Raw genomic sequence first — 27,744 nt, 5'->3', positions numbered from 1 at the left:
TACAAAGGATGACTCCACTAGTCAAGCCCGTTGTTGGTATGCCCAAGTCTTTGCTCTTTCAAGGTTGGTGGAAATCAAGATTAACCGCCTCCCTTCTTCCACTACAATTTAGACACCCCTTCTCATCTCCTCCCTTTCTCAGAAGGAGTTGAATAAACATGTTAGAATGGACATCTACAAGCAATGTAGTCTTACCACATGGGTTAATCCCCTAAGGCGGCTCTAGTCGAGGATGGCCTTATATCTAGAACAGATTATCAATATACAAGATGGGTCATTGTGCATCCTTCATACCACTCTCGGTGTTAGACACAAGTGATTTGTATCTCCTTAGGCTCTTTCAAGGTGGGCCCTTGCTGGCTCCGCATTTAGATAGATCAACAAAATAGTAGGGAAGATAGGATTTGTTGACTTTGCGACATTCAGAGGTCGAGACAAAGACACTTTACTTTTTGTTCAAGAGATCACAAGGCCTTGAGACCACACCTTACAGATTCAATCTCCCTCGAAACAAACCACAAATCAGCCCATAACCTTCCTCTTCTCGTTTGTCTTTCTGGCTCGGGTATCAAGCGAACGCTTGGTCTCCCTACCTCTGGACACATGAAATCTATGAGGCCTTGCAAGAGTTACACGTGGTATGAATAATTTCTTTTTCTTTTAATAAGTTTCTAGAGGTTGCTATGAATAGTCTCAAGATTACAAAAGGTTTCTCTTTTATTGTGTCTATTCGTAATTTCGTACTGATTGAGAATGAATAACTTATAAGAATTGACTCAATTTTTTTTCAATTTAGCCTATTATCTAAGGCTAAAAATAATATTTTAAATGCTGACAACACTGAAATGGTCTCTTCAAAGTTTCAGATTTGGATTCTCATCCATTGCTTATTCAATTGCCTCGAATGACGGGAATCAAGATTAGTCCAGTTCTTAGAATTTCTTGCAATTTTGTAATAATATTTTCAGTTTCCTTTCCTTGACTAGATTAATTTAAATCCAATGTGTGAAGAGTGTTGAATTTAAAGCCCTGAATCATGTGTGTTTGGTTCTGGTTCTTAATTAACTGGTTCCTAGGAAGTTTTTAATCCTTTCCTCAACCATTGACTGTTTTTGAATGGTTATTTCGATCAGATTTAACTTTTAAGTCTCAACTCTAGATGAGACCAAACAAACATCCATAGAAAAATATATAAAAATCTTAAACATATACATATTTGTAGCCTGAAATCCAGAATTAGGTTCAGACAGCCACCTAGGATGCATATAAAAAACTAAATCAAGTTAAAAGTCAAAATTATACTTCATTATAAATTTTTCAAACTTGAATTTCATGATAGATATTCATAGTTCAATCTTGAGTTAAGAATAGCAGCATTGAACTTCATACGGGTCTTGACTTTTTATAATGATAATGATCTTCATCATTAACATCAACATAAGATATAGGTAGATTTGAAGAAATAAGTGTCATTTGTACTCACTAAAAGTTTTTTGTCTAGTTGACTCCTCAAATGATAAAATCGATGTATGTTGAAGTATGTGATCAAATTACCTTCTATTTCATGATGTTATTGTGTCTTTAAGCTTTATTCAATAATGGGTGCATGGAATGTTCTTTAAATCCTTTAAAAATTCAAAATTTCAAGGTTTTTTCACTTTGCCAAGTCCGAACTGGGTCATGAGTCCAGTTACTCTTGCCGAGTCTGAGTTGGGTCTGAGTCACATTACTATGATATCTATACACGCATCCACATCACCCAAAAAAAATCCCTGCATTCTGCATTCGCTTCCCACATCTGCTTTGGAATCCACATCCGAATCGGTAACTTAGTTTATTTATAATAATGCATAGATTTAATGTGGTTCACCTATATGAGCTACATCCACAGTAAAACAAATCCAATTTCTTTTATTATCCAACAAAGAGCAAATTACAATCTAAAGATATTTCCAATTACATAAACTCATATTTATCGAGTCCTTTTTGGTGTTTAACAAAGGTTAATTTACATATCAAAATATAAAGCCGACACTTTTATTAACTAATGGTCAGTTTTTGCTTCAAAAGCATTGCTTCCAGACCCCTTGTAGCCTCTGCACTCGAGCCTTACAAGAAAGAGGGATAGAAAAAAAATCTTTCTAAATAGATAATTGTAAAGCAATGGGCCCTAAAAGAAAGGACTCCTTTCCCATTCCAATTTTCATGAACAAAATCATTTGACAAGACTCACAAGCCCACTCAAGGTCCTCCCATTAAATTATGAGATTATCAAAACGAAATATACTTTTAAAAGACCAATATGCTTCTTTTCAACAATCTTGTAAAACGGTGAATTAATTCTAGCCAATATTTTTTGCTGAAACTGGTAGGACGATGGACTCCTCAACTTTTTGGTGGAATTTTTATATAGTTTTAGAACTAACTATAGAAAAAGCCAATGGTCAAGCCTCCAATATTAACGCAGGCATATGGAAAATGCTTGTCTTTCAAAGGATAACTCTCCAATTTTAATTTTCTTCCATCTCTTTGTGTTTTAAACTTTTATGTCAACTGTTCACATTTGACTTGCACCTTAGCCCTGATTCTTTTTATCATACTCAACAAAATCAATCATAACCAATAGTCACCAACTAAACAAGTTGGGAAGTTATGTTGAATGGAATTACCCAATACAAGAAAGAAAGAAAAATATTCCCAGTTTCAAACTGTATATTCATATCCAAACTTATAGAAAACATTATATTTTAAATACATACCATAACTGGGCAACCTGCCCTTGGAACAGTATTAAATCTGATGCCTCCCATAGGATTGAGACCAGCATACTCAACAAGGATACATGCATCAAATCCCACAGCCTCGTAGAACTCTCCTACCTGATAACAAAAAGGAAGTAACCATCCACACCATTAGCTTCCAAAAACTGCTACTATTAAGTTTGTGGCAAAAGATGTTTAAGAGAGATATGCCACTCAAACAATTCTAGGTGGAAGGTAGAAGAATGCAAACATTTTAAAAGCAGATCTGTCATATTAAAGTGATAAGTTTTAAAAACTTTTAACAATTTGACAAAAATATGAATTAAATGGTAACAATATATAGCCCACAATTCAAAGCTCGGGTAAAATTTAAGTTAGTGCCCAGCTGAGTCATCCAATGTAATATCCCTGTCCATATCTGATTGAAACTACTTGTTTTTTTTAAATATTGTCAAACACTTGTACAGCAGAGCGATATATGACTGATTTTATTTTCAGTTTGTTTTCAAAATAAGCAAGATGACTTCTAATATCATAGGATGACTGAAAAATGACTTCTCTTCTGCTTAGTCTACACCTAACATGAAATGTAACTTTTTTTGTTTTTTCTTGATGCAATATATGACATCTATTCAATGCAAATTAACACTTACAACCAAGTGACATTATGACAAACAGTTGGCATGCAAACTAACATTATATTTCAAACCTCAAAATTGATATTTTGCTGATATAAAAATTTTGATATAAAATCAGGTTACAATGCCTTCAACAATCTAACTAGACTGTCCATATAGAACTATGTAGATGTATGTTCAGATAATGCATAAATATGAAGATAAAATGAAGGGAACCTGAGATTGGTAGGCAGCTCTAAAACTGATCAGAATATGTCATGCATTGTAGCGGCAGAATATGTCATGCATTGTAGCGGCCTTGTTCACAACATTGTAGCAATACTATTCACGACCACTGTAGCGATGACACTATTCACGATTCTTGTAGCGATGACACTGTTCATGATTCCTGTAGCGATGGCACTGTAGTAGATGGGTATAAACTTCCTAATATGCCTCCGAATTAGCTGCTTAATTCCTTCCAAAGTGCAAATAAAATGAAGGCATCGAATGACCTTTAAATCTAAACTGTATCTTCTTCATGAATTGCTGCAAAAAACTCAATAAGCTTCAATGAGATGACTGAAATATCACCTCCAGCAAATGCAACAAAATCAGTTGATAGTTTCACAGTCTCAAAGTTGCCAATCAACGAGAATTATCGTTCTCAATGACTAAAATGTCCTGCAGAAACCCTTGGCTCCACAAGTGCACAAGCAAATGTCAATATCAAATCCGGATGCCCTACAATGAGGCTCTCTCCTCTATTTATTCTATTCCTTCACCCCTTCTAGAAGAACATAAAATATAATTTTATTGCACTTTTCTAGAAGCTTCCTCCTTTCCAACAATAATTAGTTGTGCTTCTAGAAGATTCCCTTTTCCATATAATATAATATTATTTTAGTGACTTATGATTTAACTTAATTTTAGTCACTTTTTAATTAAATTAATTAAATATAAAGTCACCTTTTAATTTTTAAATCGTTTAATGACTTTATAAGAAATTAATTTAATTATGGCTAAGAACTCCATTGAGAGGCTAAAAAGATGGGGGCATTACAGTCTGCCCCTCTGGAAATTGCTTGTCCCCGAGCAATCTCAACTCTGGATGTTGCAAAGTCTTTTCACTCTCCCATGTAGCATCCTCAATAAGTAGGTCATTCCATTTAATCAAATATTCTCTAATGACACAGCTTCTCAACTGCTTCTCTCCAAAATCTAATATAGCCTCTGGTATCAAAATCAACTTACCCTCATCATCTAAGGGTGGTAGAACCGCAAAAGGAACCACATGATGTCCCAATGCCTTCTTGAGGAGTGATACATGGAAAATATTGTGCACTTTGCTGTTCGCCGGCAACTCTAGCTCGTAAGCCACCTCACCCACACGCCTAATGACCCGAAAGGGTCCATAGTATCGTGGCTTGAGCTTCTCTGCACCACTCTTCTTGAGAGTAGACTGTTTTTAGGGCTGCAACTTCAAATACACCATGTCCCCAACTTCAAAAGAGCGTTCCACTATCTTCTGATCTACATAATGTTTTTGCTGGTCTTGTGTCTTCCGGATGTTTTCACAAAGAGCCCTCATGATATCCTGATTTTCCTGTAACATGTCTCCAGCACTAAGCACTCTATTATCACTCATCAACAAATCAAGAAAGCTAGGAGCCTCATAACCATACAAGGCCATGAATGGTGGCATCTAAATAGAAAGATGGTAAGTGGTATTGTAGTAGTACTCACAAAGGTATATCCACTTAACCCACCCTTTTTGCGCCTAGCAATATAATTTATGAGGTATCCTTCCACTCATTTGTTGACTATCTTCGTCTGTCCATCTATCTAAGGGTGGTAACTAGTACTTGGAGAAAGCTTGGTCCCACACAATCTAAAATCCTCCTGCCAGAAATTGCTCATAAACCAACTATCTTGGTCACTAACAATGTTTCATGGTAATCCATGCAATCTAAACACCTCAAGAAAAAATAGTTCGGCAACTTGTGTGACTAAATATGAAATAGTGACCGGAAAGAAATGTGCAAACTTGGTCAAGCGATCAACCACCACATATACACAATCCTTACCTTGCGCTTTTGGCAACCCTGTGATGAAGTCCATGGATATACATTCCCACTTCCTGTCTGGAATTGGAAGTGGCTGTAATAAACCAGCAAGATATGTATGGTCCTGTTTGTTCTGCTAACAAACAACACACTCCCTAACATATCTCAGAACATCAAATTTTGGTCCCTTCTAAGTGAACCTCTCCCGACCCTATCGATAGGTTTTGAAATACCTGCGATGGCCTACCAATGGTGAATCATGAAAGAACCTCAATACTATGATCTTTACTTCTGATCCAAGAGTCAAGAAGATCCTCCCCTTGTAAATGATAAGATCATTCACCACTGTGTACCTATCATCCTACAATGACACATCAATAATACCTGAAGCCCAAGAATCCTTAGCATATTCTGCCACAATCAAATGACTCCAATCCTTTAAAACCTCAGCCATAGAGCTCAAATGTGGTCGGCGAGACAAGGCATCAGCGACTATATTCTGTGAACCTTTGACAAAAGAAATGTCAAAGTCATAAGATTGCAACTTGCTTGTCCACTTCTACTGACGGTCATTAAGATCCCACTGCCCAAAGAAATGTCTCAAGCTATTATGGTCTGTTTTTACAACAAATTTATTGCCCACTAAGTACTGCCTAAACTTGGCCAATGCATGCATAATGGCCAACATTTCCTTGTCATATATATTGTAGCTCCTCTTAGGACCTCTCAGCTTCCTACTCTCATATGCAATTGGATGTTTGTCTTGCATAAGGACAGCTTCAATCCCCTCACCTAAAGCATCACACTGCAACTCAAAGGGTTTAGTGAAATCAGGCAATGCAAGCACTAGGCAAGTAGTCATAAGTCATTTGAACATCTCAAAGCATTCCTGTGCCTCACGAGTCCAAACAAAAGCCCCTTTCTTGGTCAAATCTATAAGTGGTGTTGCATGGCGAGAATACCCATTGACAAATCTGCAATAGAATCCACATAAGCCCAAAAATCCTCTAAGTTGTGTCAGATTTGTCAGAGTAGGCCACTCAACAATTGTCTTGACCTTATCCGTATCCATCTGAACTCCTTCTGCACTAATGATGTGACCCAAATATAATAATTCTGTCAATGCCTAAGTCACATTTAGATTCCTTGGCATATAGAGATTTGTTACCAAGAATACCCAAAACTATGTCAAGATGTGCAAGATGCTCTTCCCATGTCCTGCTATAAACCAAGATATTATCAAAGAAGACTAACACAAATCGCCTCAACTGTGAATGAAATACCCTATTCATAGTAGACTAGAATGTAGCAGGGGCATTGGTTAGCCCAAACGGCATAACCACAAACTCAAAATGTCCACAATGGCAACGAAAAGCTGTCTTCTGAATATCTTCTTCCCTCACGAATTTGGCGGTAACTCGATCTCAGATCAATTTTGGAGAAGTACTTGGCACCATGCAATTCATCAATCAACTCATAAATCCTTGGAATGGGATATCTGTTCTTGATTGTTCTTCTGTTAAGCATTTTATAATCAATAAACATCCTTAGAGTACCATCCTTCTTTTTAACCAATACCACTGATGAAGTAAAAGGTGACTTACTTGGTCTAATATGCCCCATAGCTAGCAACTCCTTGATAGTTTTTTCTATCTCATCTTTGAGCCACTTAGGGTGCCTATAGGGAGTGACTATCATGGGCTTAGCACCCTCCTCCAATTCAATGATGAGCTCTATCCCTCTATCTGGAGGTCTATCAGGTGGAATTACGCTAAAGACCTTATCATGCTTGATCCCCAACTCTTGTATACCAAGAGGATAAACGGGTTTTTGTTGCTCTTCCTATGTTGGCTTCAAAACACAACCTACTACCCACTCAACCATGTCATGATGCAAGAGATGTGCCATTTTCCTGAAAGAAATAGTCTTGCAACTAGTGTCTTTGAGAGCTTTCAACACATGAGTTTTTCCATCCATCTCAAATCTCATTTCCATCTCACAAAGGTTGAGGGTGAATATTCTTATGTCATGTAACCATGTCATTCCCAAAACCATATCTGAGTCTCCCATGTTCACCACATAAAAATCTGCCTTGAACTCATAATTATTTAATTGCATGGGCAAATTTGAAATCATCTTGTCACACCTAAGAATGTAACCATCAACAACCTTAACTTGAATTCCCTCAAACTCCTCATTGTGTATACCACGCCTCTCAACAAGCCTAGCATCAATGAAATTGTGTGTCGCACCTGTATCAAGAAGGGTAATAATATTTGACCAGCAAAAACCCCTCGCATCCTAAAAGACCCTTCTCGCTAAATACTTGTGAGACAAGCCTCTTTAAGCTTCACTTCTTCCTCCAATTCTTCATCATGTTCTGATTTTTCTAATTCTAAATCATTAATTTCAAATTGCTGGTCTGAATCAAAATTTTCAATTAGTGCCCACATTGCACGATTTGACTTTCCCTTAGGTTTCATAGGGCAATCATGGCCAATATCATGTGGTCCCTTACAATAGAAGCATAGTTTCCTCTTCCTTAAATCATTAAGAGTCTAATGGTCAAACAGAAAAGTAGACTTACCTTTAGCTTTGTCCTCCTTGGGAAACTTCTTGTTGTCACGATTGGAAAATGTTCCCTTTGATGTAAACTTGCTGGTAGGGGCAATGAACTCCATGTTTCGTGCCTTCTTCATTGCTTCTTGTAGTGAGCGAGGATCGAAAGCTTTCAACCAACCCTTCAATGGCTCCATCAATCCTTCCATGAATAAGACCACCAATCTTCTTTCCTTGATGTTAGGAACCATGACCAATAACTGTTGGAAGTCATTCACATAAGCATCAAGGGAACAATACTGTTTTAGTCGTGCCAATTTACGGAAACTCACCTTAGGATCTTTGACATCAAACCTTTCAATCAGCCAGTTGGTAAACTCCTCATATGTAGTGATAAGGTTGTGTCCAAGAGTGACTATCGCATGATACCACCACTCGTGAGCAGCTCCTTCAAAATGTAGTGTGGCAAATCTATGGCATCCTCTTCAAGCATTGGCTTCAAAGAAAGATAATTATCAAGCTTTTGAACCCAAGACCTAGCTGTGCATTTGTTACTTCCATCTTAGTAAGGCATGGAAATCTTGCCAAGTGTTTGTTGGTAGTCATTTCTTGGAGCATTGTGATCATTCCTTCCTCCTCTTCTATTCCTTTGCTTCATGAATTGATCAAATGTCCATATTTCTTTCATATCAAGAGGGAGAGTGGTATACTCCAAGTAGGCCTCTCTAGCTTCATCTCGAAAAGAAACAGCTGGAGCAGCATGTGGTTGTTCTTCTCTTTGTGTAAAGGTGGAAAAAAGAGGCCAAGAGACTAATCCTCTAGTGTCTTCAACGCAGTGTACTGACCTTTCCTCATTAACTCCACTATGTTCCGTTGTGTTTTGATTTTGAGTGGCTTGCTGATCCATTTTTGCTAAAAGGTGTGACATCATATCAAGCATGGTATCAAATTTTCTTTCAGCTCTTGCATCCCTATTTTTTTCTTCTACCATATTTTGAACTGGTTTGCCAATGTCTCTTTCTCTTAATGCTTCTGAGAATGTATCCCCTTCAACCTAAGGATTCTGATATTGTTGTCTTCGTTGTTCCCTGTTATAACATCTAATTTCTCTCACCCATCTGTTGTTTGACTGATCACAGGATGGCAAGATGAAAGCTCTGATACCACTATAATATCCCTGTCCAAATCTGATTGAAACTTGCTATATTTGCTTTTTTTAAATTTTGTCAAACATTTGTACAGTAAAGGGATATATGACTGATTTTATTTTCAATTTGTTTTCAAAATAAGAAAGATGACTTCTAATATCATAGGCTGACTGAAAAATGACTTCTCTTCCGCTTAGTCTACACCTAACATGAAATGCAATTTTTTTTGTTTTTTCTTGATGCAATATATGACATCTATTCAATGCAAATTAACACTTACAGCCAAGTGACATTATAACAAACAGTTGGCATGCAAACTAACATTATATTTCAAACCTCAGAATTGATATTTTGTTGATATAAAAATTCTGATATAAAATCAAGTTACAATGCCTTCAACAATCTAACTAGACTGTCCATACAGAACCATGTAGATGTATTTTCAGATAATGCATAAATATGAAGATAAAATGAAGGGAACCTAAGATTGGTAGGCAGCTTTAAAACTAATCAGAATCTGTCATGCACTGTAGCGGCCTTGTTCACAACATTGTAGCAATACTATTCACGACCACTGTAGCGGTATCACTATTTGCGATTCCTGTAGCGATGACACTATTCACGATTCTTCTAGCGATGGCACTATAGCAAATGGGTATAAACTTCCTAATATGCCTCTGATTTAGCTACTTAACTCCTTCCAAAGTGCAGATAAAATGAGGGCATCGAATGACCCTTAAATCTAAAGTGTATCTTCTTCATGAATTGCTGCAAAAAACTCAATAAGCTTCAATGAGATGACTGAAACATCACCTCCAGAAAATGCAACAATATCAGCTAATAGTTTCATAGCCTCAAAGTTGCCAATCAAAGAGAATCATCGTTCTCAATGACTAAAATGTCCTACAAAAACCCTTGGCTCCACAAGTGCACAAGCAAATGTCAATATCAAATCTGGATGCCCTACAATGAGGCTCTCTCCTCTATTTATTCTATTCCTTCACCCCTTCTAGAAGAACATAAAATATTATTTTATTGCACTTTTCTAGAAGCTTCCTCATTTCCAACAATAATTAGTTGTGCTTCTAGAGGATTCCCTTTTCCATATAATATAATATTATTTTAGTGACATGATTTAATTTTATTTTAGTCACTTTTTAATTAAATTAATTAAATATAAAGTCACCTTTTAATTTTTAAATTATTTAACGACTTTATAAGAAATTAATTTAATTATTTCGCCTTATTTCTCCACTTAGCCTTCAAGGAATGAAAGGCTAAGAACTCCATTGAGAAGCTAAAAAGATGGGGATATTACATCCAATATGCATCTCCAATCTGGCCACTATTTAAATTGCACCTTATACTACAATTCCAACAAGAAGCATCCCTAAGACCTTACATACAATCCCCTAGTTATGATAAAATGTTATCACATATCATAGTCTCTGTATCTGAAGTCAACTAGAAAATTTATGTTTGAAGATTAGAAAGGTGTTTAGGATCGAGCCAAAAAGATTTTACTCGCCTGGCTTGTTCCAGTTAGAAAACTGTATCAAAGATGGGTTCCGCATCTGTTGCGAATCCAAAGGAATATGCTATATGGCTACCATGTTACATAAACATGTGCATACACATGCCGCAGATTACTATGTATAGAGCACATCCTTCTGCAATGGAGTAGCCACACTTGATTATTTAAGGCATTATATGTAGGAAGACTAGTAGAATGTTATATGATACATATGTGCAATCAACCCACTATAGATTGCAGCACCAGTGCTCATGTAAAGTGAGAATATTGAAACAGTGATCAAGATTTTCAACCAACACGTGGGCAAGTTAAGGGACAGCGTATGTAATTTCTGCTCATAAATTGGCAGGTGATTATTACTATATGCACTTATGGTGGCCTTGTTCTAAAATTTCAGAAAACCACCTTTCTGACAACTAATACCAAAAAAATTGAAGAACTTAGCTAAGAAGAATGAACATAAGAATACTGGATCATAGACAGTTGGGGAAGAGAATCATATGATGTGTCTACATGCAACCATGTGAAAGGAGCACTGCTATATTAAACTAGCAGGACATGCATCATCATCGACCACCACAAAAGAGCCAATACAGGATCCAATCATGTCTCTGAGTGAATAATATAGTCTACAATATGGCCTGGCTGGACAATCCTCAAAGGAAGCAGGATACTCCTCAAACCTCCCCTAACAACCATTGTTAACAATCATCCAAAGCTAGAGAGAAAACTGAAAATGCTTGCATATTCCTGTAGTAGACTGGGAATTAGAGAAGCTGACTGACCCTCTAGAACAGAAAATAGCTGACACACAATTTCTTGTGCAAGAATTTGAGAAAATGGGATACTTGGTGAAATCTCGTTGTCTCACAAACTCATCACAGTCTGTGTCTTGAAACCCCTAATATACTACATAATGCAGTAATTACATCTCATGTCACCTCATTCCTAGGTCATAATAGTTAACTCAGGAGAAAATATATCTTATATCATTCAGTTAAGAAATAGATACAACTTCAAAAAAACTTACACAGTGCTTACCAGAGTTCACAAACAACTAGTTGCAAGAATAAAGAATGTTGCTTTTAGAATATGCATGACTACTAATGGCAATTGCAAGTGTTAAGAAATATCCAACTGGCTCCAAAAAGATTCCAATAGACTATCCAAAAAAACTTTGTTCATGTTTAACAATATTGTCAACCCATTTGTGCTGTACATTTTTCCCAAATTAAAAGCCAAAGGGACTACTTGGTAATTCAATGTGCAGTAAAATGAAAAAAAAATGCACACATGCAATCTTACACATAATTTTGTCCATCGAAAGTTCAAATACTAACCAGAAAGAAGAATATCAATCTGCAAAATAAAATTATTCAGCAAAATTAAGTGATACCAGACTGGTTATCACATGTAGTGTTTATAACAAAAATGGCAAAAAATATGAACCTACAACATGCTTATAAGTTTAGTGAAAAAAAGGTATGATAATATAGAACGTTATCTACGAAAGGACTGCTTTAAAAAACATGAAACAAGTAAGAAACTTATATGGTAATAAACATGAAATGGCCTTTTTATATCAATGCATGGGCAACAAGTTATTTAAACCAAATATGTTTTTTCTTGATTAGGAGATCCACTTCACTATCTTAATTATTAGCATATAATTTGATGTAATTCTCATTTAGTAAATTCAAAATGTAAGAAGATGAAAATCGAAAACTAAGAACCTAAGAACTTCTTAAAAGCTTAAAAATAGATCCTTACAAATCCTTCCAAAGTGATTTATTATTTGTATCTTTAAGGAATTGTACACACATGAAGCATATTGTAAAAAGACATGCAGACAAATAATACAACTCATACCCGACAAAGAAGAACTTCTCGTGGAAACTTCAACTTGAATTGAATTAGTTCTGAATTCAATGATCCATCCTTCATGCTAGTTATTGCAAAAATGAATGAACAAAACATTAGTAACATGGCAAGTGGGCATACACATTTAAGAAACAAAGCTTATTATGCTACTCATAACAGAATTTTTTAATTCTATATTTTAAGCTAATAAAGTGCATCTTTAAGAGCATGCCTGGGCTTAGAATGGATATGTCAGAATAAAGCAGCAATGATAAGAGAAATATATCCATCTTTGTGACTAGTCTGGACTTGAATGTACTTCTTTCACTATTCATAAAGCCTATGGGATACATTACTATAAATGAAAAGTTCTATTATGAGTTCAAAAAAGACCAATTCATCATGATCAAAGAAATTTAAAACTTACAGGTGTTGTCGACATATCAGCTACAGCCTATGAAAGAGTTACAATATGCATGCACAAGGTGAGAATGCAATGATGCATTTACTAATCATATCACAGTCACTTGTCTTTATTATCAGTTCCGATTGATGCTTATGTTGCTTGCATTGCAGTTTATCCTCAGTAAACATTGTGGAGAGTGAAAGCTTTTAAAGAAAACTCAAGTCGTGCATCTCAAATGATATTTGAATCTGTCTGTTAAGATTGTAGAACAAATGCAAGCAAATGGAAAATGATTATGCCTAAAGCAGCCAGAATCAGAATCAGGGCAATGGATAGGCTGAAAGAGATGAATTAATGCAGATGGCTCAAAGGGCCTACTTGAGGAACCACTGTGAAATGAGAAACACGTGTGGCTGATAAGCTTATAATGACATTTTTTCAATTTATTTTCATTTTATGAGAGAGAACACCCAAAAATATCCTATACATGACAGCTATTTCACCTAACACAGATAAGTACAGTTTTATGCATAACAGAAGGATTTGAAGAACATGCGAGGAAGCAATTGACATGCCAAGTATGTTTAAATATTAATTTAAGGGGGTCGACTACCAAGGAACATCCACTTGAACAAATTCCTTGTCAGAAAAAGTCAGATCAAGCAGAATTAGATGGGTTCAGGCTCAAATCTAAGTTCAGGACTCATACTGGTGTCTAATATCACCATAAAACTTCAATACACATTTGACCATTTTTAACCTGGACTGCTACACAGCTGACCCTGGAATTTACTAAGGCACTAGGTATCTGGCAACAAGTTGACGAGGTAGTGGATGAAACAAAAGAGGACAGGGCCAACAGACATTAACACTACCAAAGGGCATAAGGGAAAAAAGATATGCAGCCTAAACCACCTATCAAAAAGAAACATTCCAATCAAGGCCAACATCAAGGGAGAAATCGGTATACATCCATCTAGACTAGGACCATATGTAAGGCTGAATTTAAATAAATATTGATCAACTTGCACGATGGTAGATAGAACTATCTCTCATGCCCCAGTTGAGGAATTAGAGCAAGTAGACTCCAAAAAATGGCAAAGAATTTGAAGGAAAGAGAAAATCAACCAAAGGTGAGGGGATAGAAATGAGAAAGCAAAGAGTTGTCATCCTCTACAGCATGAAACATGCAACAAAAGGACTTGTGGGAATGTGAGACAACATCAAACATAAACAGCTCCCATGATTGAACATCATCGTTAAAAAGGTCACAAACAATGAGAGGGACATGATGAGATGGGTGAAATAAAAATAAATCATAGATATACCTCATGCAAACCAAAAAAGAAAATGTCACATACAAGGATAACAGTTTTAGAAGATGAGCACCAAAAACTTGCACTTTTAAACTAACAGGATGAATGATAGCGGCCTTGGAGGATGTTTACAAGACCTTTGGCCTACTTCTCATCAAAAAGGGAGTGAGATTTGTGTCATAAAGGTTAAATATGAGAATAGAGATAGCAAACTCTAGCATGTGGAAACTTAGGACATACCTCATATAAGGATGTTGATAATTTCCCCACAACAAACTTTCGTTATTCACGACAAAGGCACAAACACTTTTTCTTTCTTGGATTTGGAAAGTTGTAGCTGAGACCATAGTTTGAAATCTCTCCAAGAAGTGGCAGATATCTCTACTTCTAAAAGAATTTTTCCAAAATGAGAAAACTTAAGATTTTCTAGCGAGGAATTCAAACCAAGAAGACCTCAAATTCTTGTCGATAAGTTGGCCACTTCTCTGTGATAAATCACGAACTTCTCGCAATAACATAACTACTTCTCTTGGGTGACACCAATAAAACTGGGACACCCAACGACTTGCCCATTCATTGTTTGTTTTGCAATTTTAAGTGTTTGAAGAAGAGAAGGCTTTCAGCAGAGAGAAATAGTTTTTGGCAGCCTTGTAGATAGATTACAAGTGGATTTGAAGCAAATTCCGAATTCACAAGTAAGTTTTCTAAATTCCTTTTCTTTTTAGTGAGACAGGGAAGAGGAAGATGTAGATTAGCTTCATATTTTACTTGACATTTTTATTTGCTTATCTTTTTACAAAGACAATTTTCTATTTCTAGTTTGTTTTAGAGTTCGGAATCTCTGGATATGGCTACCAGCCATTGACATTTCACATAAGGATGCAATTTTGTTGCATATTGCATTTAAATATATATCCAGATCAGCTTGTTTCATTTGTTTACTCATTTATTAACTCATTAGATGCATATCCTTGTTGAATTTTGCAAGAAAATGCATTTCTAATTAAATTTACATCATTTTTTAGATTCCCGATATTTTCCTGAGAAGATGCCGATTTTTCTCTAATATTTGTTAAGAACTTTATGTTTTGCCTCATTCATAAGTGGCAGAGAACGATATTTTGAACTATGGTTGAGACCAAGAAAGCCACCCATACAATTAGGGAGAAGAGGTGCTTGGCGATTTATAAGTTTATAGAACAAATTATGTCATGCACAAAGGAAGGAAAATTTGGGTACACAAGAGAATTGTATCTCTACAAACTATTGATGGCATGTTCCACGTAAGAGAAAATTGAATCACAATGGAGTTGTGCAAATTTCTTGTTTTTGCTAATATTGTTGGATTTTTCCCCATTTTAAGATATAATTTTAATAATAATCAAATAATAAAATATTATTAAATAATTAATGATGATAAAATCATATATCAAAATTAATATTAAACTGTTAAAAAAATTAATAATAAAATAATTAATAATGTATATATAATCTTTTACCAATAAAATAATATTTAATATAATTAAATTATAATAAAATTATAATGAATTAATACATAAATACAACTAACTACGAGAAAAATTATTTTAGAAAGTATGTTACCTTTCTAAATAAGATTTGATAATAAATAATAATAAACATAAGATAAATAAGTAAATAGATAATAAAATATAGAATCAAATAAATTAACTAAATCTAATGAAAAGTCAAGAGATGTGTAATAAAGAGATGTGACTCCTTCAAATTTAGATATAAAAGGGAGGAGAGTTCACTTAAAAGGGAAAGAAAGAGAAGATATAAGTAAAAACAAGGATTATGGAAGAGGAAAAGAATGAGAAGAAAATAAGCAACAGACATTTTCAAAAGGTTAAAATGATGTGTCTCTTTGAAAGGGTTGTAATTATGAATGGTTGTGACTCTTCGAAAATGTTGTAATTATTGTTAAGGTTGTAGCTTCTGTCGGATTGATTTTATCACGAGATACCTTGTTGATGGTAAACTATCTTTAAGATAAATATCTGATATATATAATATCTAATATATATTATATATGTAATATAATATATTTATATATATTATACATTATACATTATTATAATAAAATATATTATATATTATTATATAATAATATAATAATATATTACATATCTGGTTAACATATTAATATTACATATAAGCTTAAGATGAGTTACATATATGGTTATTTATATTACTATTATATTAATATGTTAACTAGTGATGTTTAACTGTAGAGACATGTCTCCTCTCATATTTATGAGTCCTCAAATCTGCATTTGGAAAATCATCAATAACAATGGCTATGATACTACATTTACAAAAACGATCCTAGAAATTAACATGTTATCAGAGACAAGTTGCAAATAAAGACTATAAGACCCATATTCATGCAAAGTCCATCATATATGAAATTGAGAGAATAATCAACACAAATAACTGTAACTTAAGATTGATACATTTTTGTTGATTGAAAGTAAAGGAAAACTAGCACACGGGTGAAATTAGGCCAATACGCTATCAGATAGGACAAAGAGAGAATGAACAACACAGTCAATCTATGAGCATAGAATTTGGAGTAACGCCTGTAGAGATAATGCGGTGATTTAATGTCAATTTTGACCTTGGTTTGAATAAAGGCACATTATATATACATATATATATATATATATCATTGGCAATGGTTGGCTAAATAATTCCAATCGCATATATAATATATATCATTGGCAATGGTTAGCTAAATAATTCCAATCACCATTTGAGAGGACCAACAACATTGAATGAACAAAGAGGACAATAAATAATTAAGAGGGCAATTCCCAAAGAACAAATTGGCCAGAATGAAAATATATAAGAAAGAATCACGATTCAGAACTCGAACAACCGCTAACCTCCAAACATTTGTAATAGATAGTGACTTAGACATTTGGCATATGAAGGAGAGACTAACAATAAGTACACTCAAGAATCGTGTTGATTCAAATCTGAAAACCAAGAATCAGAAACCAGATATAAGTATGATATTCTGCACGAATATCACCAAGAATGTGACTATGGAAATTATATACTTCCATGTTGGCAACTATCATGAGGAGGGGCTTATCAAAGGATGAGGAATCAATATTAAGTCTCATCGTGCCCTCTATGAAAGGAGACAAGCTGCCACATTGGATATTGCATGAATCGAATAGAACATATGAAGTCAACATTTTATGTGTCAGTTTTATAGAGAGGAGAGTCCATTAAAGACGTGTGTACCTAACACCATCAAGCGATTGGAGGTAGTGAAAAGTATTTTGATCGTGAGTGGACAAGGAGATAAGAGGGAAGGATCCTTGTCTATGAACTGTCATTGTAGAAGTTCTATTGATAGAAGACTCATTGTTCTTATGTTTTGTTCATGACCGATTGTGCATTCATAATTGTACATTTACGAGAGACACTTCCTTTGTATTTTATGTCTGTCATTATCACCGCCTAATAAGCACGATATGGATTACTATATTAGATGACTAGGCATTATACGTGGATATTATAAAAGAATTTTAAACATACATTTCTGGGTGAGCCATCTCATGTGCCATGGGAGCAAAGAGGACCCATCCCATGCATAAGTTAATGAGAAAATAATGAGAGACATACACGATAAATCATGGTTGGTCGAATATGAAGGTGCAAAGTCGATCTACCGTAAAGGTAAAGTTTAAATATAAAGGAGCGATTGAGTTTTGTAGAGTCACAACCTTTGTGTGAAAAGAGGAATTCAATTTGAAATCCATGCTATATCATATAAGGTGGACATTAAGAGGAAGGTGCTAATAAAAGAAGGCAACAACTCATATAATTACCACATTTGAAATGAAATTATAAGTATTTAATATCTCACTCACGATAAGAGAAGGTAAAGAATATAAAGTCATGAAGAGACACCAAAATGAAACCTGAAATTATAGAGGGTCAAACAAGTGAGGTATGTTATGTAAAGGTAACTTGTTTTATTTATACGAAAAAAAATTATTTGTTAAACAAATTTATTATATAACTTTTCTTATATATATAGAAGATGGAATATATGCTTGCATATTTCAATTAGACATTTATCTAAACTATTATTTATCTTATTTTTGTATTTCTATACATACTATATGAGATATGTGCCTTGATCTTTTCCTTTGAGAATGTTATTGTCAAGCCCAAACTGGAAATTAATTTTGTAACAACAAATTGAGATTCGGAGGGAGCCTGACATGTTATTAGAGGCAACCTTGAAAGAGAGGGAGAAGACTGAGGATGTTATTTAGTTAACCTTCAGTGAACTTGGTCTTATTGATTAAGAGGGAGTCAACAATGTTTAGATGGATTCTCTATTGTTGATAGCATAATCTTAGAAATATGGAAGAAAGTATGAAATGGGAATGTAAATTCAATGAATAAGAATGTATATTTATTGTCAAAATAAGATATTCATATTAACTACCACTTTAAACAAATCAAGAGTGAAAACTTTATTTCAATAAATACAAAAGGTGTTAGGCACCATGGGCCCACCTTTTGATAGAAAACTTACTAAGGAGAGGGTTTATCACAATGGTAGCTGAGATAGGAAATATGTGATTCAATTGAACACACATTTTGTCAATAGGGTGGATACACATTGAGATCTCAAATAGATTACAAGCTTACTCCTAAAGCAAATTGGTAGAATTTTTCCGACTTCATAAAATGAAATGAGTGGAAACAATCATATTCAATGTTTCCACTATCTAACTAGCTCATAAAGGTCTTTAGCTCATTTTGGATAACAAGGGCAACACAAATCAGTTTGGATAAGTGGATCAAGCATTGTCTAAGATCATCTCGAATAGACAACCTGACAATTGAAGAGTGTCTCGGTAGGGAAGGAATCATTGGGCCACACATAACATGAGAGCACGGATATGGGTTGATTTAGATCTGATATTTGAATCAATTTTTTTTACTTGCAGAAGGGGTAGATCTTAGATTTGGGAAAATCAACATGAGAGATGATGCCAAAGGAATCCATATTTGATCTTATGCAAAATTGTTCAACAATATAAGAATGAGTGGGGATTTTACATTATGGGAGGAATAATAGCCAATGTTCCATTCCCACTTGAACCTTCTTTAGAGGGGAAATGTTCCACATACAATCTTTAGAGCAAGTTTTTTTTTTTAAATGCTTAGTTTTTTTATATTTTTTTTTGTTCTTTTTTATGCTTAAGACCCTAAAAGGGCTTTCATAACACTTTATTGAGAGAGAGAGAGAGAGAGAGAGAGAGAGAGAGAGAGTCATTGTTTTGCAACCAGCTGAAAGGAAGAGGAGAAAAGCTTGCATTTGTGACATTGGAGCAACTATACAGTTGCATTTAGATCATCAAGGAGTTTATAGGAGCCCTTCTCAACACATTTCAAAGAGGTAAGTGTTGATTTTGATGATTTTTTTCTCTATGCTTATGGGTTTTTTAGATGAATTTTTTTGTATGTTTATGGGTTTTGTTTTACTTTAGATCTTCATAAAATACAATGCTTAAATGGTAATATTTGGTCTAAAATGTCTTCTTGCGGCAACTTTGACATTTTTCCTTACTCATAATGGCTCCTGGAGGTAAAAAAACCCAAGCTCTCTAAAGGCAATAAAAAAGATGAGTGTTGGAAGTACACCACAGACTTTTCAAGTAGAGGTAGAACTCAAACAAAATGCTTATTTTGTAAGGTCGTTAATAGTGGGGGATAAATAGATTGAAATACCATATTGTTGGCACACGTGGTCATGATACTGAGCCTTGTAAAGTTGCAACTCCTGAAGCTTAACGTTTTTGTTATGTTGCCTTAGAAAAATATGAACAAGAAAAGGAATTAAAACAAAAACAATTAGCAGAGTTAGCTCAAATTGGTTCCAATTCCCTTCCACGCTCATCTGGAAATGCTTCTGTATCTAGTTTTACACCCCTAGGGTCAATAGGTTGTGTTGGAGATGTTTCTTCCCTTCCCCCTATCATCCTAGTGCTTCTGCTAATTGTACTTCTTCTACATCTATTCTTTGCATTGCTAGTGGCATTGCCCCTGCTAGTAGTACTGGCATTACCTTTCGTCCTAGAGTCAGAAAATTTAGGTTGGACAATTTTTTTGTACCACGTTCCACTCCTGGTGCACAACCCTCACTTGAGAGCTTGGTCTAGAATAGGGAGATCCATGAAGCTGGAATAAAAGCAATTTGCAAGTTTTGGTTTTTTTGCAACATTTCATTTATAGCAGCCAGGTACTTCAACTTCATTTATATTTGATTGTTTTACATTTTAAACTTTTAATTTTAAATTCAATTTTATAATTTTAACTTAATGTTGAAATATGTTAATTAAAATGTTTTTATAAATGTAACAGAACACCTTATTGGCAGGGGATGATTGATGTGGTTTCAACTTCCCAACATTCATAACCACAAAAGTTGGTTTGAATCAATTGGTTGAAGACATTTTAAGGCATATGACATCTTGCCATAGGAGATCATCAGATTGTAAGGATTGTGGCAGCATTTTTATGAAAGAAAACCTGTTTTTTGGAGGAAAACTTGTTTTGTACGGCCTTGTATGGATTGATTTGATCAAATAAAGGTTGTGTTAAGTTGGAGTCTTGAATTAGCTTTCTTTTGCATCTGGTTTGATTCAATTTGGTTTTGGTTGGGGGAAGTTACAGCATTTGTCTGAGCATAGGTCTGAAACCCTCAAACTTAGGGTTTGAAACATAAATATGGCCCTAACTTGCAAGTTCACCATTGGAATCCAATGCCACTTGGTGAAATGCAAGTTAGGACACTATATTTTATGATTCCAAAAGGCCAAGACAGGGAAAGCGTGTTTGCTATTTAGAATTTGATGCCCTAAACTAAATAAGCCCATGTACTTAGCCTGAAATGAACTGTTTTGGGAGTGGTATCAGCATAGGAAGGTTGTGGGTTCTAATATTCAGATGAATTGGATCAAACTAAGTTTGTAGAAGGTCACCAAGCCATTGGATCGATTTCATGCACCCAATTTGAAACATTTCTATCAAGCCCTAGCTTAACTTGATCAATTTGTTTGTAAGTGTTTGGGTTGCAAGAATGAGATTGATTCTTGGTATTTGGGGGAGTGAAAGTGTTGCACTTGAGCAGGTTGAATTCACCATAAAAGTTTTTGAGTCCACAGCCTTACCCTTGTTTTAGAGGAAAAGTTGCTAGGAGAGACCAAGTTGGAAAGAAGGTAAAAGCCACAAAATTGCAAATTGTGCGTCCAAACTTTGCAAGGTGTTTTGATTGTTGGTATTTGTGATAAATCCATCATTTGAACAAGTCTAGAGTGCCCCTAGGCCTTGAGTTAACACTTTGAGTGTTGTTGTGTCTTTCAAGGAAAGCAGACCCTAGGAGTAAAGAGGAAGCCTATGAAAGGAAAAGGGAAAGTTTGAATCAGTATTGGAGTTGCATATTTAGTGACCATTGTTCCACTCAATGGTACATTTGTGCATGTTGAAGTTTCATTTGAGATTTTCAGGTTTATTGCACTTGATATGAATTTGTTTGATGCTTTGCATTAGTTGGGGTTTGACAAAACCCTGGGTCTACAAAAGTTGTTCTTTGTGACTATCATTCAGAAGTCATTCACTCCTCAGAGAAATACTGCTGCCATTCATAAAGATCTTTGAAGTTCAGATTATTCCTGTTAACGATCACTGCTGATGTTGAATTGCTCTTAATGATCAAAGATTGTTTCTATTCATTCTCTATGTATGCTGCAACACATTATCAGAGAGTTGCACTAAAGGTCAGGCTTGCATTATTATCAATTTGTTGTTACAAAATTAATTTCCAGTTTGGGCTTGAAAAAAGCCTAGATTTTGTAAGTTCTACTTAATATACATTGCTGCAGTTATGACAAATTGTTGAAGTTGTCCTTATTACGATAATATATAAGCTTCTATTATTAGTTAATGGTTATCTATTTGTAATCTATTGTAAATATTAGAATGTTTCTAATATTAGTTAATCTGTAGTCATCTGTCAGCTTTCTTTAGCTTGCTTTTAGCTAGAATAGAATGTTTCTATTCTTTACGATCATTTCCTAAAGAAACATCGTTTTATTCTTTTGTATTTATTGACCTCTATGTCTCTATTAATATCAAGCAAATATTTACCAATTACATCATAATTTGGTATCAAAGTCAATTCTTAGAATTTTCAAAAAATATTATAATTTCTTGTTCGAAATTACCAAAGCAATATTTTTTGAAATTATTTTCTGTGATAACTGCTTCTGATGACCAAATTTTTTGCAACTGCCATCTTTTTTTTTTGCACATTTCTGCCATTTTTTGTGGGTTTTTTGCAACAAGGTCGTTTTTGTTCAAAACCCTAATTTCCTATATCCGATCAAAATAAATTATAGATTATTGGTGGGTTTCTTGAGATCTCAACTGTGTTGGTTTTTTTTTTTGGATGCCTTGATTTTTGAACAAGCGGATCCGAAAATTGACAACATATTCTTTCTAGGTTTTTGAGCTCTCTTCTAGGTACCCTTTCAATTTTTCTAGGTCTTCCATTTTTCTGCCTCAAAGTATGTGCCTTCACAGATTTTCACGCATGTTCATTGAAAAACGTGTTATGGCATCTCTGACTAACATTTTGCTCAAGGGAAATCAAAAGTTCAACGATCACAATTATGGCACATGGAATCAGTGGATGCTAACTATCTTCGAATCTCACGACAGTGATAAGGTGGTTCTAGTTCACAGCAGTCTTCTCAACAGAGTTCCTCTGCTCTAGCTTCAAAAGGCTCCACGAAAAAGAACATCCAATGCAACTATTGCCACAAGTATGGACACATGAAGGTTGAATATTGGAAGCGCTTAGCTGTCCTATCTAAGCAATCTAGTTCACAACTCACAGCAAAAAGTGTAGAGCATAGTGAGTAGAAAGAAACTACCTTTTACGCCTTTTGACAGCTTTGTGCTTTGGATAGGTTAACCATCAAGAGAGGGTGTTACGATAATAGATAACCTCCTATTATTCGTTAATGGTTATCTATTTGTAATCTATTGTAAATATTAGAATGTTTCTAATATTAGTTAGTGTATAGTTATCTGTTAGCTTTCTTTACCTTTCTTTTAGCTAGAATAGAATGTTTTTATTCTTTACAATCCTTTCCTAAGGAAACATTGTTTTATTCTTTTGTATATACTGACCTCTCAGTCTCTGTTAATATGAAGCAAATATTTACCAATTACATCATAATAGTCCTAACTCTAATGAATTTGTATTGGAATGAGAAAGGTAGACATGTCAGTCATGAATGGAAAGTACGTGAAATCATTGCCCAACAGCATTGAATCAGCACTCATAAACCTATTATTTTACATGCTTGCAAACTTTCTGACAGAATTACTTTGAGGAAAACCCAGTAAATTTGCCTAGGAGTTATTTCATTCTTCCTCTGCAGAAAATGAGACTAAAATGTTTTCCACTCTTGCAATTTTCAACCTTAGCACAAGCAATATGCTTCTCAAGAAGTCGCCAAACCTATGAGATTAAAAACCTATACACCTATTTGATTTTTTTAAAAAGCACAACAAAAAATATAAAGTTCAAGCAACCTATAAAATTTAAAATAGCAAAGAAAAGTCAAAAAGCTTGATTAGTACTGGTCAAGAAAAAAGATTATATCTTGCATGTTTGATTACTATTTTTCCTTTATGTACTCTAACAACAAGAACTAAAAAATGTTCTCACCTTCCATTTTTTAAGTTCTCATTCAATCCCAACAAATTAGAATAAGCTAGCCTTTGGATCAACTGTTTTGTAGAAGGTTTTTTGCATAACTGCATTTTCTGTTAGAAAAACGTTTGCCTTAGTAGCTGTGGTCAGAAAAAGCATACTAAATCCACATAACTTGATTGACATGTTGTGGGTAAGTAAAAGCTAAATATACTTGTTTCCACATCATACATTTCACATCAGTAATCAAATTTGAGGCAAAGAAGAATCCACAAACCTCCCTCCACCATATAAGATGTGCATATTCTCCTGCCCGTAAAATTGACTTTGAATTTTTTGTTCTCTTCCCTTCCGCCACTTTGGAGGACTTTTGCACACCGACACAGAGATTTTTCAGTCCATGCCTACTGCAATTACAATGAGCTTTGCAAAAGTTAAAGAAGAAGATAAGTCTAACATCCACAAGGCTAAACATAGCCCATGGCACAGCCTGTCGACTTCAATAAATCAGCTCATTTTCTATGCAAGTTAATGATGAGGGCAATGAAACTCAAACGCCAACTATATAAATCTGCTTTTTAAACATTTAAACTTCTAATTGTATTACATTATTGCAAATCCACTAATTAATACTTCAAAATCAAAATATAACATGTTTTATGAGAAAGGGAAGATGATTACAACAATTCAAATTATTGTTTTGTATGGAACCATATACTATTGCAAACACTCAAATTTCATTTTTTTTGAAACGTATGATCAGTTGACTCAGCAGGTTGTATAAGCACAATATTGGTGATTTTTAAGTTCATTCTTACTAAATTGGGTGATCAAGGAAAAGATGGCATTTTCCATTATTGTGACAAGAAATTTCTTCTTTGGACAAAAGATATTGAAAAGGTTTTGCTTTAAAGTCAATAATACATTCCATATAGAGGATATTAAGTCACATGGATATACTAGCTATGAGAACAAAAACTTAAGCTCAACAAATAGAGAAGGGGAACATTGAAGATCTTCTAGCATCACCAGAAGAATTGAGTTTATCAAGTATAAGACAACGCAATGGATGTTAGCTCCCTAAGCCTCATTCTAGGTGGGTTAGAACCAAATTCATTTTGGAATTGAGGACCTTACCCTCTTTCAAAATCAAAATCACAGAATCAACCAATGTTACCATAGTTTTTTCTACCACAAGAGATTCATTACCTATGATGTTAAAATTCTAGGGTAAGAACCTAACTTCCTCCTAGAGCAGCATAGCCCAGATCCCTCAACCATTGGCATTCTCCTCCAAGCATTATCAAGTCCTATATCAGTCCCTAATTGGTGATAGATGATGTACTAAATTCTCTTGCCACACTTCTTGCTATTGACATAGACATCGCTGATCTTCTATCCAAATCTCTTGATTTCGTATTCATCTGTTTCATGCCCGGTTAGAGATCGTTCTCTAATCAAAGGCATTTGCAGTTATACTTGATCACTATCATTTTGAATTTAATTTCAGTTAACCGCTCTTGTTACAATTACACTTATTTAGTACTTAGTCTTACTCACATTTCATAACACTTACTGCATCCAAAATTTAATAAAGCTTGGCTGACATGGGAAATCAATAAAACTATAGTTGACATGGGAAACCAATAAAACTATAGTTGACATGGGAAACCAATAAAACGATAGTGTAATTTTACATCTGTAACAAAAATAAATTAATTATGCTTGACAACCGTCATATTTAAAGCTTAAGTTGCAGTCAGCATGCTTGTACTGGTATCCCACATCTTCAACTGCCAATTCTAATTCAAACCCTTATATGTATATCAATATTTAAATGCATCTCATGAATTCCGAGACGGGTTGAACTGTGCAAAGTCTTCCATATAAACATTCTAATTATAATATATTCAATATTTTAGTTGGTATTCCTCGGGATATGTATTTGAGGTGACTTTAATGGACTACAATTCATTTCCACGATGTATTTTTTAAAAATTTGAAGTCAGCAACCTTATGTTGAAAAATAAATGATAACATTTTAGTCTACGGGATCGTGGTATAATGGAAAACGAACTAAACTTATGCCAAGCTGGAGACCCACGATTGAATTTCCAGACTGGACTGATCCAATATCAGCCCACGGTGCCCCCTAATGCCTCACAAAGTCACTACTACACCTTAAAAATGTCCAAAATGTTCTATTATGCAATAATCTTTGCGAATTCTGAGCAGCGTATTTTTGCTTTAGACTTTCTAAGTGGTGATCAATGTGGCAGACATGGATAGGGGGCTGGATATTTGAAAATTTCACTACATAGGAAGATGAATATTTAGAATTTTAAAAAGAAAGATTTGTTTATGCCACATTGGTTACTGCTCGGAAAACCTAATGTAAAAACATGCTGCTCAAAATTTGCGAAGATTTATTGCATTATAAGAGATTCTCTGTGAGGTAATATTGCAATGGCATTTGAACTTACTGGAAATAATGCAGAGTCCTCAGTTGTTCGTGGTGGACGAAGCGTTCGGAGGACTGAAATTGGATTAAAAAATTTGCTCCAGACGTAACGAGAGATTTTCGTGTAGTGGGCAGATTGATAGGCATTCTACTTCTTGACAATGACCTCCACTTTGGTGGATAGGCCCACAAAAAGGATTTTGTCATCAGAACCGGCATTTTTCTTTGTTCTTTAGTTCTGTTCCGTCTTGCATACCCAGCAATACAGCCGCTGATGTATCGGGCGAGGTAAATTCTGTGTGTTTAAACAACAGCATGTGGCGGTGTTCGAAGCGGCCGGACTTCATAGCATTCCCGCCAACGGTAGTGGTGGAATGTTACTGACATGATTGCTCGGGGATGTGTGCCCGCTCGTTTCCTCTTCATCACTTTTTCCGAACTTCATAAAATTTAAATTCTTTAGAATTGTTTAAAGATTAGCCTGCTGGTCTCTTTCATTAATTATATATATAGTGTATTAACATTTGAGATATAAAAAGAGTAAAAATTTGTTTTTATTTTTTGATGGAGGTCATATGTGGTGGGTTCTTTGTGAGCCATTTAACTTCACCATAGACCAAAGGTCCATTGACTAAAATTTTAGACTAATGAAGCTATTTCTAATCTTATTCTCATATTATCTTTTTAAATGGCTAGGGTCTTATAAAAAGGGGCTTCTTATAAAATAAAACATAAGTTGCTTGCTATTTTTAGGGAATATGTTTAAGCTAGCAATTCTATGATTTATGCTCTTATATTCAAGTTCGAAATTTTAACTCTGAAATTGAAAGAAGGTATGCATTAAAAATCAGTAAAAAAATTAACTTTTTTCTAAAACTATATTCTAACTAAAAATCTAAAATTTAGATGTTTGAAAGATCTTAGTAAATGACCATTGTAACATGATAAGTGACCATGGTAATTTATTATTATAGCATTTTTGTAGGGATTTATGATAACCAATTTTGTAATATGATTACAAGTATTTAGAGAAGCAGATTTGGGAAAAGTTTCATCTTTTAAATACTAAAAGATATTAACAAATCATTCATCAGATCTCAAGTTACAACATTGATCTATCGCATAATCACTGTACAAAATAATAAATTCCAAAGAGATTTTGAATAGTGAATTGAAGATCTTTGTTATCATAAATACATAAGAGAGATGCAACACTAGCCATAGCATTTGCATGCCT

General features: G+C 34.6%; 1 protein-coding gene across 3 annotated transcripts in view; it reads right to left on the bottom strand.

Moving 5' to 3' along the window:
• MSH1 (MUTL protein homolog 1) overlaps nucleotides 1–26,926 on the bottom strand; it is a 255,585-nt gene extending 228,659 nt beyond the window's left edge. For 2 of the 3 annotated variants that reach the window (XM_089829143.1, XM_089829145.1), the window contains exons 1-5: nucleotides 26,530–26,925; nucleotides 24,324–24,453; nucleotides 24,062–24,159; nucleotides 12,556–12,631; nucleotides 2,760–2,879 (exon numbers count right to left, since the gene is read on the bottom strand). In XM_089829143.1, the coding sequence (XP_089685269.1) occupies nucleotides 2,760–2,879; nucleotides 12,556–12,631; nucleotides 24,062–24,159; nucleotides 24,324–24,453; nucleotides 26,530–26,726 (621 nt within the window). In that variant the 5' untranslated portion in view covers nucleotides 26,727–26,925. Of the gene's footprint in view, nucleotides 1–2,759; nucleotides 2,880–12,555; nucleotides 12,632–24,061; nucleotides 24,160–24,323; nucleotides 24,454–26,529 lie in introns of all 3 variants that reach the window. The other variant, XM_089829144.1, reaches the window with a different exon arrangement.
• Between the last annotated feature and the right edge of the window lie 818 nt (nucleotides 26,927–27,744).

Source organism: Cupressus sempervirens, chromosome 5, assembly GCF_028749045.1.
Source record: "Cupressus sempervirens isolate cs-2001-9-10 chromosome 5, ASM2874904v1, whole genome shotgun sequence".
NCBI classification, from domain to species: Eukaryota; Viridiplantae; Streptophyta; class Pinopsida; order Cupressales; family Cupressaceae; genus Cupressus; species Cupressus sempervirens.
Note: the sequence above shows the minus strand (reverse complement) of the source record. Positions and strands in the feature narration are given on the sequence as shown.